Source organism: Rhipicephalus microplus, chromosome X (genome assembly GCF_043290135.1).
Source record: "Rhipicephalus microplus isolate Deutch F79 chromosome X, USDA_Rmic, whole genome shotgun sequence".
Lineage (NCBI taxonomy): Eukaryota > Metazoa > Arthropoda > Arachnida > Ixodida > Ixodidae > Rhipicephalus > Rhipicephalus microplus.
In genome coordinates this window covers 196,099,932-196,115,791 of record NC_134710.1, presented here as the reverse complement: position 1 = coordinate 196,115,791, position 15,860 = coordinate 196,099,932, and the positions used below count along the sequence as shown (strand labels likewise).

Here is a 15,860-nt window from a genome sequence, read left to right as displayed (position 1 = left end):
GTTTTTGTTGTATACTTACAATTTTAGTTTTCCTCTTGTAAAGCCTTTTAGCTGCTTTTGTGCAAAATTACAATGCTCTGCAATTAGCAGATCTTAAATGAAAAGTAGAAAAACTGAAAAAAAAATGTAACACAATGAAACTAATATTGAGCTTCAATGCACCCTGCATCTATATTTAATGTACCATAAATATTTTATAGCTGTAGGTTTTGGTATTAGCACTGCTGTACAGCCACATTTTTAAACTCGCTTTCGACGGCTCGCCCCATGTTAAATCGGGTCCCCCCCCTTTACCTTTTGCAGGGAAGCAATTTAATTGTATTGATTCATAAAAAGCGTGGTATATAACTTTTTGTTTAGCTTCATTAGACTTGTATAATGGTTTACTAAGAGACTCTTTTTTTGTTCTGCAGCCAAAAAGATATCGGTCTCGAGGTGTACCAATCTGATCCTGGCACTCTCTTCCTCAAGTTACTGACACCGACTTTCTTTCTTATAATTACCATCATCCAGCTGCACTACTTTCACCAGGAGTTCATTAAGCTCAATGAAGATAACTACCGGTGAGCAAACGCGTATTTTTCTCCTCCTAGCATTTTTTTTTCATGAATAATTGTTGTGTACTGTGAATCAAAACTCTTTGTATAGTTTTGGTGCCCTGAGAAAACACTGAAGAACACTTTCCTTTTGTAATTTTTCAGTTCCTCGAAATATTGTTTGCTTTACAGGCATTAGCACCAAGCCCAGGTTGGAAAACAACAAAGAAAACCAGCAGTCATCCATGAACTGAACGTTATAAGCTGAAATTCTTCACTCCCGAGTTGAGAAGTGTTTGTCTAGAGCCAGGAGAAATTCCTTATTGCCAATCAGTGCCTTTTGTCGACATTTTTAACTGCTTCTCCTGCCACTAACTGAAGGAATAACGCACGTTTTTATTTTTATTCTTAGTTCTTGTGCACTTTGAAGTCTTCAAAATTGGACTACCAGTGTGCTCAGATTGTCACTTTTAAGAACTGATTTATCGCAACTGTGATGCAGTTATCCTTACTCGTGCATATTGTTTAAAGCTACTGTCTTGGCAGTGACCAATGGGATGAGTAAAGTTATCATTGAGTGCTTTCAAAGTTCATCAATGTGAAGGTGTTCTTTATTTCTTCCCCAGTAACCAACCAAGTAGCAATGAAGAAGAGGCAGCCGCCACCAACGGAGGGCCTCATCCACAAGATGCAACTCCACCTCAAAATATGGATGTGACCATTCCAGTTGAGACTGCACCTCCAGAGGTAGCACCTAGCCCACCACGTCGCCACTCAGATGCAGAGACTTCTGATGAGGTAGCCACACCTGCCACTGTTGTGTCACGCACCTCTAAAGCAAGCCAGTTGCAACCACCAGAAGTTGCTGCCTCTCCCAAAAGTGAGTGGGACTTGCAGTCCTCTGTAAGTTGCCCATATGTGTTGAATATTTACTTGCTTTTATGTGTTTGTGCTGCTGTTCATTGCTGCTGAATTATCTGCAGTGTGATTAGGTGCAGCCTAGTTTTCAATGCTTAAGATTAAAATGTATGAATAAAGTTATTTCCAGGTATTTTGTAAACCAGCACTGATTGATATGTGGGGTTTACGGTCCCTAAAACCACCATATCAGGCACTTATACACGCATCTTGGTGATTAATCTCTTTTGCTGTCTCTTGGAGGCTGCAAATCAGTTTATCAGTAACTTTTAGTGAGTGTGTGTAATGTAAAATTGAAGTTCTGGGAAGACATGCAATAAAATACAATAGAATCTCAATGATACGAAGTTGAAGGGAGCTCACAAAATATTCTTATCTCGAATTTGTATGAACCAAAAACAAGTTAAAGCTGGGGATTAAAATGAACAAGAACTTTATTTGACTACTTCTTGCTGGAAAATGTCCATGATGTTCTTTCGAACTTTCCTGCTTTCACAGCCTCTCAATAAGGTTCCGCGGTTTCCTCACTCATGCTTGTAGCGTTATAAGGCGGGTTCACATTTAGCATCAAAGGGAGCAAAAGAGGCAGAACTTAATGAAAATTCACTCACTTCGTCGCCTAAGCAGCTGAAAAAATGCGCCACACAGTCAATACGAAAAAAAATGGGTCCAAGAGAATTCGCACTCGAGAATTCAAGCAAAAATACTAGTGCAACCACAAAACCACGTCCATGCCCGTCGAAAATCTTTGCTGCTTGAGAATTTATTTCTGAGCCTCAAAATCCCCATCGAGTTCCAGTTATGCATGCAAAGCTCTGAAAAGAAACAGTTTACACTTTTACAAACGTTGTTTCGAGAAATATGTCATAAGAAACAACACGAGCAGACGCACTGTCATTGCTGGCAACAGATTCAACTGGCAGTGCAAAAGAGACACGTGGATTATGCTGACTTGCTTCTGCTGCACTTTCTTCTGCTTCCAGTGTTTGCAGCTATCTTAATTGAAACCAGGCTCTCGATGAATGTGTCTTTTTCAAGGCTGTGAGCTTTCTCAAGCTACGCGAATAGTTCGCGATTGCGCCAATGCGAGCCACCGCACCCGCCAACGCTAGAATGTACTGGAACTGTTGAGTGGCGTGACTGTGCCTCGCCACATGATGCCTTCTGCATTGCCTGCAGCGGCAGCACTGGAGTCGATTAGTACTGAAAGTGCAGCGCTCTATGTGCCAGAACTGCTATGCGCTTCAGCTCCAACGACGAACCTTTTTAAATGTGAATGCATTTCTTAGTCGGGCTATGTCAGGTCTCTGTCTGGATCCGTCCACCACTTTCTCTCATAGCAACAGCTGTGGGCGCTCGCGTCCCTAGGTACTGGAGCCCCCACCATGTCACGCTTCGGCGTCAGAAGCTGTCAGCAACAGTTGCGGGCGCGCGTGCTTATCCTCGCCCCTAGCAACTGGAGCATGTGGTGCGAGAGAGTGCAGAAAAGGGTAGGTGCAGTGCTTTGCTGCTTTTTCTGTCGCCGTTTCCTCTATCTCCTCTCTACGCCTCACTTTCCCGTCCGCTCGCACTTCACTTTCGACCGTTCGCTGGCTGGGCGCCTCTCAAGAATATCCGGAAATGTGTGCTCGAGATGCCGCTGTGACAGTGCTAACGCCGAGCCGAGAACACTGTTTGTTTTGCTCAATTCATAATATTTTTTAACCGTGCATGCTATCTGCTACAGCTGGAAACGCATACCGCATTTCTCGCAACAGAAAAACGCCCCATGCGGTAAAAGGCGCTATTGGCTGCACAATGAAAGAAAAAAAGAAAAGAAAGCATTATTCCTCTAATGCAGAGTTCTCGCGTGCAAAACGCTGTCATCAACGCTACGCGATACATTCGCATTTCCTCACTATTCTCTTCAAAGAGATGGGGGCTTTTCTTTTTTTTTATGTAGCTTTCTTCGTGCCTGCCCATCATTCATGTCTAGCACATGCTGTCATAACCCTTGAGGCAGGACATGCCAAAGTTCTGAATTTCAGCTCAATAAGCCTTTGTAGATTGAAAATTGTCTATTTTCTTGAGATTAAACCGGGAAAATGGCTACTATAGGTATGAAAACTATGAAAAAAAAAAACCTGATCGGCCCAGTGAGGATAAAGTCTCAGCATTATTACAAATGTTACCTGAAGCTAGATGTGCTTCAAAGTACTTTTGTACTGGGAACATCAGTAAAAACCTATGACCATCAGATCTATACAGATGGTAACGCGTTGTTTTAAGAGATGGCTTCAGAGATTCTAACAATCATAATTATTGGAAGCTGTGATACCCTGTCAAAAGTGCACTGAACCAGGAGGCTGTAAGTACTGGGGGGAAAGGGAGGGAATCTAAGCTCCCTTCACCCGGACAGTTTGTCAGGAACTGCTTGTCAGGAACTGTTATTCACACCACCACCCCTCCCTTCTCCCCCCCCCCCCCCCCCCCCCCAAAAAAATCCTTAGCACCGAGCATTTACCATTGGCGGAGCTGAGTATAGCATGTCTCCTTACAAATGCGCAATGTAACATTGACTTTTCCAACAGTATAAGCTCTAAAAAAATTTTTCAAGTCTGACGTAGTCGGAAGACACATGCACGGCGTACATGACCGCGTATAAATAGCAGCCGTGCTTAAGTGGCATTTCACGGATATTGTTAAGGGGCAATGGGAATTGTAAATTTGGTCAAAATGTTCAGTTTTTTACTTCATTTTTTTCTGTAATCTTGAGACCATGTTTTACAACATAGTGTGATTTTAGATCAAAATAAGTAGTAGAAGTTGAGAAACAAGCATTTTACTAGTGGGCTGTCATCAAAAGCTATGTGAAAATTGGTCATAGCAAAATGCAAATTTGCAGCATTCCCTTGGCAAAGTGCCACCGTATTGGCATGGTCATAAAGAGGACAGATTGGAGCTCAACATAGCCACAAAAATGTATTTCTTCAATTAAAAATAAAGCGAGCTTCCTTCAGAGCTTCGTTTTATCAGCTTCTAGCTCCAATTTCTTCGAGCGCCATTTTCTCAGGTTTCATTTATGAGCAGTTGCTGTCAGTCATCCCTGTGCCATTTCACAACAAATGAAGCTATAGCTGTTCCGTTTCCTGCACTTGGATTCTGAGACATTGGTGAGCACCGTAAAGGTGTCCATATTTGTGTCCACATCATATAGACTTTTGTAATTGGCTTTTTGTAAGAGTTGTTAAGACAATATGTCCAGGGCATTTCAGAAAAAAATGTGTGCATACTTAAATAAACCAATAGTATTACAGCACAAAATAGACCCTTGTAAATATCCTTATGCAAAAATTTTGACGAACTTGTGTCTAATTAGCTAATTAATTTTAGGGTGACAAGTCTATCAAGTGTTGCAACTCAAAAGTTATATTAGATAGCTCAAAACCGATTTCAGTTATGATATCAGCATAACAAATTACATCTGCATGCCAAATTTTATTCCTTTAGCTTCATAAATAACAAAGATAATTTTCATTGCCTCGTGCCCCCTTAATGGGCTGGGCACGGACGTGCAACTTCACTGCATGTACTTGTGCATATTTTATATATGTATGTATGTGTAATACACATCTCTCTCTCTCTCTCTCTCTCTCTCTCTCTCTCTCTCTCTCTCTCTCTCTGTGTGTGTGTGTGTGTGTGTGTGTGCGTGCGTGCGTGCGTGCGTGCGTGCGTGTGTGTGTGTGTGTGTGTGTGTGTGTGTGTGTGTGTGTGTGTGTGTGTGTGTGAGAGAGAGAGAGAGAGAGAGATACACCTGCCTGAGTTCTGACACTTCGTAAAAAGCTACATTTATAAAATCAAACACTTCATTAACAAGCATTTGCTGGCTTGCAATGTCATTGTGCCAATAGAAGGTTTGGAAACCAGCACAGTATAAGCTGTTGATATCAAGTAAGTGAGAAGTGGTTATAGTGAATTTAGGCAGAATAACATACGGGCTGTATACACAACAGCGCTTTATAATATGCTGAAAATAACCCCTTTCGCGTAGATTTTGCGACTCGGAGGTACAGTACGGTCCACTGTTAGGGGGAACACGCGAGCGCAGCTGGCAGTCCGCAGGGCGCTAAATGCTGGCGAGATTTGGAAACGCAGAGCATGCGCACAGAATCGTAAGGGCGGTTCGTGCCCTGCGTCATCTTTACTGCCCCAACCTACTGCTCGCGGCGGCTGCATTTCCGATGGAGGCGGAAATGTTGTAGGCCCGTGTACTCAGATTTGGGTGCACGTTAAAGAACCCCAGGAGGTCGAAATTTCCGGAGCCCTCCACTACGGCGTCTCTCATAATCATCAGTGGTTTTGGGACGTTAAACCCCACATATCAATCAACCACCCTACTGCTCGGCACGAGCTAACGTCATGCTATGTTTCAATAGTTGGAAGGAGAAGCCGGCTATGCTCGTTGCATCACGCACCAATTTTCTTGCCTGTTATCAAAGGCAGCCGGCTGGTTCAAGCGTTGTGCAAAGCTTATGACTAAGATTTCTGAGCATCGACACAATAGGTTACGGAACTGATGGGTTTCGTTATTGCCTTCACAGAATTCCACAGCTGGGGCGTAATTCTTCGCTGAACGAACTTTCGGTGGTGCCGGCTCTTATATGTGGCATGGCCAGGTGAGAAGCCTTTTACCTGAGGATGAAAGGCTTCTCATAGTCGAGCTCTACAGTAAGGAAAATGAACCCTTTTCGAAAAAGAGTGCCCCTAGCGCCGCGAACGCGAACTACAGTCAGCCGCCCTTGTGAGGGCACCGCAGCAGACAACGCTGGCTGCGTGTCCCAGCGACGCTGACGCGCGTTTTTTGCAGCGCACACAGACACCTCTTGCGTTCCTGCAGGACGCGAACCGCGTCGGGAGGGCATGCCGATGAGTCTCTTGCAGGCCGGATCCATGCATTGCCAGTCATAACAAGCCAAACTGCTCATGCAACACGTTGAAGGGTACAAAATATTGCTCATTGTGCACCGGAAGCAGCTCAGAAAGCTTATCAGAGAGTACTAGGAGCTCGTTCAAGCTAGAAAGTGCTGCGATTGCAGTGGATGATACGGAGAACTAGCTGCCAACACTAACATCACAGCACTCGCGCATTTGACGGCTCACTTTCCATGCCCTAATGATGGCGCTAGCTATCTCATGCTCCTTTGTGAAGCAAAACTGACGAAAAGCTCACCGTCAGGTGGCGTATTTATGAAAATGGTCTATAGTTGGCGTGCGGTCGCTGCCGTAGTAAAGAGGCCCCTGAAGTCCCTGACAGTGCTCATGTGCAGCCGCCTGTCACCTGACTTGAATGCAATTGATAATGTGTAGGGCAGAATGAAATCGTCTCTCTCTCGCCAAACTCTCCACGTAAAATCTGAGGATGACCTCTGGGATTCCATAAACGAAGAGTGGGAGCGACAGAAGCCCTGTTCAGGTCTCCGCCTGCAAGGATGAAGGCCGTACTCTATGCTGGAGGTGACATCACCCGATACTAAACAAAGCTTTTCATTCTTCTAACGTTAAGAGGTTGTAGATCTGGCCTGGTTCATCTTTTGTCACAAAAATATGGCGAATAAATTTTCTCGTTGCTGTTTACTCTAATGTATACTTTTACACACTTGAATTTTCACGCGTGCACATATTGGGGAAGCGCAGTACTTTTCATGAAGTGCATGTTATTGCAATTCAAAATATGGAGCTTCTTTTAATGTTGCTTTGATCAATAATTAAAAACTCGTGCGATTTAGAACGTTAACACTAATATTTGCTGGGATGTATCAAGCCAGAACCAGAAGATCATTAGGAATCATGCTGTAGTGATCCTTCAAGAGATTTCATCCTCCGGTGTTTTTTTTTTACTCTCCACGATGTTATAGGTGTTGTGGTGTTCGACTGATGACCTGCAGGTTAGGGGATCAAATACCGGCCGTGGCAGCCGCATGAGCGATAAAGGCGAGAATATTTGATGCCCGTGTACTTTGATTTAAATCCAAGGTGGTTGAAATTTCTGGAGCCTTCCACTGCGTTGCTCATACCGCTGTTCAGCGATGTTGAACCCCGCAATTTATTCTTTTTAAGCGTTTATTAACATGCGTCTAAATATAATCGCATGGCTGTTGGTGCGAAGCGGATCATGTCAGAACTGGTGAGGTACCACAGCAAGAAGTAAGCTGGATTTTTTGTGTGCCGGCTGAGTACGTGATGGGGCGCTGGCAGAACAGCGGCAGCATGAGTCGCTCCGCAGAAAAACGAAAGCGCTCTGCAAGCATAGGGGCGGAAAGTAGCAAAAGAAACCCAACATGCGCCGCCTTTGCGCTTTTATGCGCGTGCGCCACATTTACAAATCTCGCCACCAGTTTGCACCACGTGGGCCGCGGCCACGCATTCGCGTGTTTCCCCTAACAGTGGACCGTACTGTACATGCGTTCCTTCTAATCTGCTCCCTGGCTCGCACTTCTGCTATAATCAGCACTCAGAGGTTGCATAAAAGCAATGCACACTAAGCGGGAAATCACGCACTTAAAACAAGATAAGCTTTTCAGAAAGCATTATGATCTTTCACAAAACTGGCATGATAAAACAGAGTCATCACCAATATAAATGTTGTGGCAAAGTTACTTGTCCTCTGGTCTCTCATGAAACAGTCAAACGCATTTGGACTGATATGAGGATCAGTGGTCAGGATATCATGGAGACTGCCGAGAAAACGAGCGTATGCTTTCATCGCGGTTTTGATTCTTCTCCACTTTTTGTATTTCGCCAGAAGCTACTTATGATGTAGCACGGCTTAAGGCATTGTTTTCAAACTGCACAACATGGCTTGGCGGATCCGTGCAAATTTATTGTACGTTGTTGTTTGTTTGTTTTTTCTGTTGCTGGTTGGCAGGCTCCTGAAACAGGGAATTTTCCGGCACAATTTGGCATGCCTGCATGTTCACTCGGGCACCACGACACGTCGCAGCTGTGCATACACCAATCAAGGCTAAGCAGTGCATTAGATGCACTAAAAGCGAACAATTACATGCTTTCGCAGGCTATGACACGTGCTCTTCAAATGCAGACGCTCTTGAAATTTTCAGTAAAATGTAACTACAGCTCTGCCATGGCTGTCACTCGCTGAAGAATCTGCAGAAAAGTGGCGTGGCCGCCTTGTCCATTCCACTGCCCTCTTCTAGTACACTGTACCGACGCGTTAGCCGCCATCTTGAATGAATTTGTGTGTCATATGGTGGTTTTGGGTGGTTAAACCCCACATATCAATCAATCTTGAATGTACGGCTGGTTGTTTACATCACGTGGTTTGAGAGCTAGCATAGCCAGTGTGGCCAAAGTCGTAGCAGAAAGGCGATCCGCTATCGCGTGGCGGTAAAATTGGTCTCTGACGGTTTTTTTGGCATCAGCCTCGCAGTATTGTTTTCCGGCCACTTTTCCGGCGGTGAAACAAGAAAAATTCTGTTGAGTTCTGCCGCATTTGCTCTCTTCAAGGCCAAGTGTGAACAGGCCTTTCTCTCACAGGCAAGCCGCGTTGCATCGTCCACGGTTGTTGGGGAAGCCGTTCGAATAACACCGAATCACTGCGTATTTTATAAAATGTAGTCCATCCAAAGCAACCTTAAAATTTGCATTATTGTGAAATTCGTAATAATTGTAATCGTATTGCCGATATTATGCTGGTTGTTGCATGTTATAGCTAAATTATATATTTGCTATTGCAGAATTTCATTCTATGTAGCACAATGCTTGCTGTTGAATTTATTTTAGTTTTTACTATTAGTGATCTTATATTGCTCAGTGCTACATCTGTTTTAATTTTAAAATATAGTATGTACGTTTATTGTACTTTCTGCACCTTACACAATGCCACTAGAGGTGAGTAAGGTGTCTTTAAATAACTATGCAAATTAATAAGCAAGTTGGAGAGGACATTGGTCAATTATTTTCACTGGGCTTTGATAAATGGATTTAGCTAGTTGAAGATTGTATTAAAAGAAGTATTTAGATATTTTGTGATTACCAAGATATCAAATTCTGACCAGTGCAGTATTGAGAGTAAAGGTGCTTGCAACCTATCAGCTGATGTTTATATACAGAAAACTGCAAGAAAGAGAGGTAAGGGTGATATTATTATGAGCAAGATACAAAGTAGTTAGGTAGGTAATGCTTAATGAATTTATTTGCCTGAAAAAATTCCAGAAGAAATTGCTGGCACAAATATTGTAAGTCTAGTGTCTTTCGCCCTGATTTCTTCTATAGATTTTTTTTCCTTGGCTTAAAATTGTGAAGGAGTAAATGGTGGCACAGTTGTCATTTCGAGTGTTCAAAAAGGTAGAATGGTGTATATAATAAAAGTTCTTGCTTGGTGCTTACTAGCTTTTTTTTTTTCAATTCAGGCTTTTTTTTTCTTTATTAATGTGTCATTATTCGAAATTTTCCAAGAGCTATACTAGTGCTTAACTTTTGAAGGTTTATTAGTTTAATTCCACTTTGGAAAAAAGGTTTTATAATTATGTACCTATGTATTACATCAGATGTTGAGTGTGACAAAGGTATTTTGTCTGGAAGATTAGCAGATCGCCTTATTGTGATCAACGGCTATTGCAAAAAATATCACTGTTACTGATTTGTGGTTCTCCACATCACCACAATATTGTCAATGTATTTGTAACATGGGACATTAGTAATCCTTCTTGAAAAGCACAACTAAGTTCTTATTTGAGGCTTTATTTGTATTTTTGTTTTTGTATTCTGTCTTTTATTATGTGCATTGTATTGTTTATCACTTCTTTCTTTTTCTTTTGTTTGCTTGCGTTAAATCATGTGACTTTGCCATGCTTACACTTCTCTTTTTTTCTGCTCCTCTAAACCAGATGCATGACTTTAGTAGTTTGCATGCCTTTTCTGTGGCTGGCATTGCTTGCTGCTGCGTGTGTAAGTATCTGTCACGAGCATGCTCTTCCTGCTTGCACTTACCTACAGAATCCAAGTTACGGTGGGCATCCGATCGCTATAGTTATTACTGCCTTGGCAATCAGCTACGCTACCTGCGTAAACGTAAGCATTTGCACAGCTGTTTTGCTTTGCATTTGCCTTCAAGGATGCAATAGGCACTTGAGGCTGTAATCACATGTACAACATTACTACTGTTGGAGATCTTTTTCTCTTATATTTTCTTGAGTAAAATACCAGGGGCAAGTTGAAGTTGGCAGCAGTTCTGCACTTAAAAAGCAAAAATTACAAATATAAACATGACACTGGTGGTGTAATGTTGTGGGTGTATGTACATGGGGTACTTCAAAAAATTTGTTCAATATTAAAAAATTACAGAAAGTATTTGCGGCATTACGTGTATTGTGGTGGAGGGCATCTTGAAATGCATACAAATATTACTAATTATGACAGCAATTATAAAAAAACAGTTAACTCTTTGATCAGTGGAAATAGGTGGTTGAGTCAATGGGCGAGTTAGAGACCTTCCTGTGAATAGTTCATAGCCATTTTAAACTTTCTGAAAGATGACAACTGGTAATCACTGTGAAATGATGAAATCTGAATGGGAAGTATGCTTTTTCGTGCGTCGCTTTTTGTTTCGGCTGCTAAATTATCCAGATATCATCTTTAGCAGTAATTACCAGTGGCAGTCTTAAAAATGGTTAAGGACTATTCGCAGAAAAGACTTGAATATGCCTATTTCACTCAACCACCTATTTCCACTGATAAAAGAGTTAATTGCCGCATTTTTATAATTGCTATCACAATTAATGTTTGTGTGCACCTTAAGATGCCCTCTACTACAGTAAACATAACGCCGCTGGTAGCATGCAGATACTGCTTTTCGGTAATTTTTAATAATACTGGACCTATTTCTTGAAACACCCTGCTTAGTGTATACATGTGCACATACTAGCATAAGTGTATGCATGTGTGCAGCCCTAATGTGCAAATGCTTTGCACAAGGGAATAATGGGCTTCTCATAGAGCAATCAAAAATTGCAGTCAAACATGTGTATATTATACTCTTGAAAAATCAATTAGTTCGATATATCACATAATTTCATGTAAAATTTCTTAAGATTTTAGCATATTTTTTATGCAAATTTTAAAGTGCCAGTTGGCCTCACATTACTGCTTCACAATGGTGCAGGCAAAGTAAAAGTGGAGTAAAAGGACACGGAGTGGAGAGTTTTCTTATGTTTCAATTTTCTGCAGTTTGTAGGTAATACTGTGGATTGTATGCTGGGGTGGGTTATTCGCGAAAATATATGGTAAAATGTAAACGGCACCTTTGCATTATCATACGCAGCTGTGCATACTTGTCTGTTGCCAAGAGGCCTCTAGTGCAAATGGGCCATACTGTCGGGCTTGTTCTTGAAAGGTTGGTTGATGAATTGGTATGTGGGGTTTAACGTCCCTAAACCACGATATGATTATGAGAGACGCCATAGTGGAGGTCTCTGGAAATTTCGACCACCTGGGGTTCTTTGGCGTGCACCCAAATCTGAGCACACGGGCCTACAGCATTTTCGCCTTCATCAAAAATGCAGCCATCGCAGCCAGGATTCGATCCCGTGACCTGCATGTCAGCAGTCGTATTCCTTAGCCACTAGACCACTGTGGCGGGGCTTCTTGAAAGTTCGGCGCTACATTCTTTTGGCATGCTGTACGTAAAGGGGATGTCAGACTTCACCAATTTTGAGTGTGCTCATTATCGCAAACTTTGCGTAGAACTATGGGTTTCTCTGTTTCGTGGCAGCCAACACATTAAAAGAGGTAGTGAAGAATTGTGGAGAAGCGAACAGCAACCAGGTGCAAAGGGCTGATGGGCCACATGTTTCAGATGCAGAAAAGGGATACAGTCATATTGAAAGCACATGATAGGAAGTGCTGGTTTCTATTGCTCCATGGAGTTCCCTCATCATTGCACTGCTCGTCTTCTGAATTGCATGCGAAAAAGCCCACATTGGCAAGAAAAAGCCATGATTTTGTGAGGAAAAGCAAACTTCTGAGGCGTTTCGTGCTATCCGATGTTCGATCAGTCAAGTTTTCCGGCTTGTTTTGTTTGATGTAGCTATAAAAGTTTCTTTGCATTGATGTTAAAATATTGTTCGAAAATATTTCAATATAGAGGGTCATTGAATTTAACCGAGTTCGATTTATAATTTTTTGTGACTGGGACGTACAGCAAAATATAAAATTCAGGTTACCACACCTAACTCTAGCCGCAGTTAAAACATTCGCCACTGCACCCCATGACGATGAGATCAAACTCATGTAGATGATTATTCCTTGGAGCAAGTTCCTATTTTTAATGTTCTGTTTGATTGTTTAATTAAGCAAGATTAAGTAACCAACTTTTAAAGCAGCAGATCTGGAGAATATATTTTAATGGGAAAGTTGTAGATCAGTTCACAAAACGTCCATTTAGTCAGTTCATAACTTTCTGTCTATATGTATTGGTGTTCTTCTGCTCACTGTAGAGGCTCATGAAGTACAAAAATTATCACATGACATGATCGTTTGTGTGCAGTCATTGCCGCGCTTCCTAACATTCTGCATACGAGCAGTGTACTTCTCTTGCAATGGTTCACGACAGCGGTAACCTGAGGCAGTGGTTATTGCTTGTGCCCCTGCAAGCAACAGGTGCGTCATTGCACAGCCATCACCACCGTCACAGCCCCATCTCCTTTTAAGTGGTAGCACACCCAGCTAAGTGAAGGTCATTTGCATGTGGAACGGTGGGGAGCATTGCAATCACGGTATGCGTAGGCACGCAGATTCCGCATACCTTGGGAATCAATGTTATGAGAAGCATGTCGAGGGAAGATGACTGCGATGTATTTTTTTTTTTTAGTTAAATGTTCAAAGACGCTAAGGATGTGGTCAAATGTTTTACATGCAAACATATTGCCGCATTCAACCTGCAGTCGAGCGAGTGATCGCATATGCAAGTAGGACGCTTTCCCGCGCCGAGTCCGATTATTCCACAATGCAAAAGGAATGTCTTGTTGTAGTATGGGCAGTTATGAAGTTTCGCCATACCTCTACCGCTGTCCCTTCCATGTAGTCAGCGACCACCACTCCCTTTGCTGGCTGACCAACTTGAAGGATCCATCTGGTCGGGTAGCGTGCTGGAGCTTACGCCTTCAAGAATTCGATATGACGGTCACCTATAAGTCGGGACGGCAGCACTCTGATGCTGATTTCTTATCCAGGTTGCCTATAAAGCAAGACGATGTCCCAGAAGAGGATGACATGGCGTTTTTAGGAGTGGTCGACGCGGTCACGATTTCGCCTAAGCACAAAGAAGACAGTGAGTCACTTCCTCTTATTCATTTTCTTAACGGCCAGTCTACAAGAGTTCCCAAAATATTTGCAAGGAGCCTGCCGTCATTCTGCTTGCGCAGTGGTGTCCTATATAAAAAGAACTTTTCCTCCAGCGGAAGTGCCCACTTACTTGTCGTCCCGACATTCATTTGCGATGAGATCCTGAGCGCTTGCCATGATGAGCCAACCTCCGGCCACCTCAGATACACGCGCACATTGGCCAGAATCCAACAGAAGTACCACTGGCCGAAGCTTCCAGGCAGTGTAAAGCATTACGTCCGCACGTGCCTCGATTGTCAACGACAAAAATCGCCAGCTTTAAAACCAGCCGGATTGTTGCAGCCAGTTCAAAGGCCCACCATGCCTTTTGCACAAATCGGAATGAACCTCCTTGGACCATTTCCAATTTCGCATACTGGAAACAAGTAGGTAATTGTCGCTACCGACTATCTTGCTCGCTACGCAGAAATAAAGGCATTATCGAGCGGAACCACAGTAGAAGTGGCACGATTTTTCATTGAAAATATCATTCTGAGGCATCGTGCTCCTAGGATAATAATAATGACAGAGGTACCGCTTTCACGGCCATGCTCCTTAAGTCAGTGCTTGAGCTCAGTAGAACAGCGCATCGAAAAACTACCTCCTACCACCCACAAACCAACGAATTAACAGAATGCCTCAACAAGACAATTGCCGATATGCTGAGTATGTACATCAACGTGGATCATAAAAATTGGGGCGACGTTCTACCATACGTGACGTTTGCCTATAATACGGCACAGCAGGAAACTACCCGAAGCACGCCATTTAGTCTTCTTTATGGCCGTGAAGTGACGACAATGCTTGATGCCATGTTGCTCCACGACTGCGACGATACAGACACCGGTGCTCAAGCCTTTACCCAACGAGCTGAAGAGGCGCGGCAGCTTGCACGCGCGTGAATCGCCCGGCAACAGAGTTGCGACGCACAACGTTATAACCTGCGACACCAATACATCACTTATCAACCAGGCGAAAAAGTGTGGGTCTGGTGCCCTATCCGCCGACGCGGCCTTTCTGAAAAGTTACTCAAGAAGTACTTTGGTCCCTACAATGTTGTATGGCGCCTAAGTGACGTGAACTATGAGGTCATCCCTGACAGTTCCTCGCGAACTCGCCAGCAAAAATCTGAAATCGTACACGTTGTGTGGATGAAGCCATATTGCAGTGAGCCAGTTGCATAATACGTCAACTACATACACCGCGTATTTTGTCGCAGAGCATCGGGACGATGCTCTTCCTGGAGGGAGGCAAATGCCATATTCAACCTGCAGAGAAGAGCTCGCGCAGCAAGAAAGGAAGACAAAGTTCTTGTACGGTCGTCTTCATGAGCACCTTGCACGTAATTAAAATGAGCTCTCTTATATCCGACTTCTGCTGTGTCTGCGTCGTGACAATATGTTGAACAGCCACATATGTTTTATCAATCTGTTGTTTACAGTTGTATAATGATGCCAGCAGCAACATACGTATTAGCAACACCAGAAGCATTAAGCTGATACGTAGTGCTTGTGCTCATGAGGATGGTAGCCCTAGTACTGCTACATAACTCAACTTCAGTGCAAGCTTATTAACTACAATTCACATTAACCTAACATGACGCCTGTTATCATAGGAGTACCATATTTACTCGCGTGATAAACACACTCTTTGTCTAAAAAAATCTGAGCAAAGTTGGGGTGCATTTATTATGCAGGGCAAATTTTATGAAATCTTTTTGGAATGAGCAAAAATGTGATAATGCAAAAAAAAAAAACACAAGTAAGGTCGCTTGTCTTTCACAATAGATATGTGCGTCCGCTGTTTGGAAACAGCTTCTGTGTTGCACTTCACACATATTCGATTGTTAAAGGCACTATCTTTTGCGAGCAGTCTCTGCGCCGCCCGCATACTCTATAAAAGCGTGTCGCGGCTTTCGTTTCTTGCAATCATTTAGCCGCAACAGTGCAGGGTTCGTACAGGTCCTTGAAATCCTTCAAAACCCTTGAATTTGGAAAATGCATTTTCGAGGCCCTTGAAAGTCCTGAA

At 43.0% G+C, this 15,860-nt stretch overlaps 1 protein-coding gene across 2 annotated transcripts in view; it reads left to right on the top strand.

Moving 5' to 3' along the window:
* The window catches only part of Piezo (piezo type mechanosensitive ion channel component), a 220,079-nt gene that overhangs the window by 62,458 nt on the left and 141,761 nt on the right, over window positions 1-15,860 (top strand). For both annotated transcript variants that reach the window (XM_037428842.2, XM_037428841.2), the window contains 2 exons: window positions 414-563; window positions 1,163-1,416. In XM_037428842.2, coding sequence (XP_037284739.2) covers window positions 414-563; window positions 1,163-1,416 — 404 coding nt within the window. The remainder of the gene's footprint in view (window positions 1-413; window positions 564-1,162; window positions 1,417-15,860) is intronic.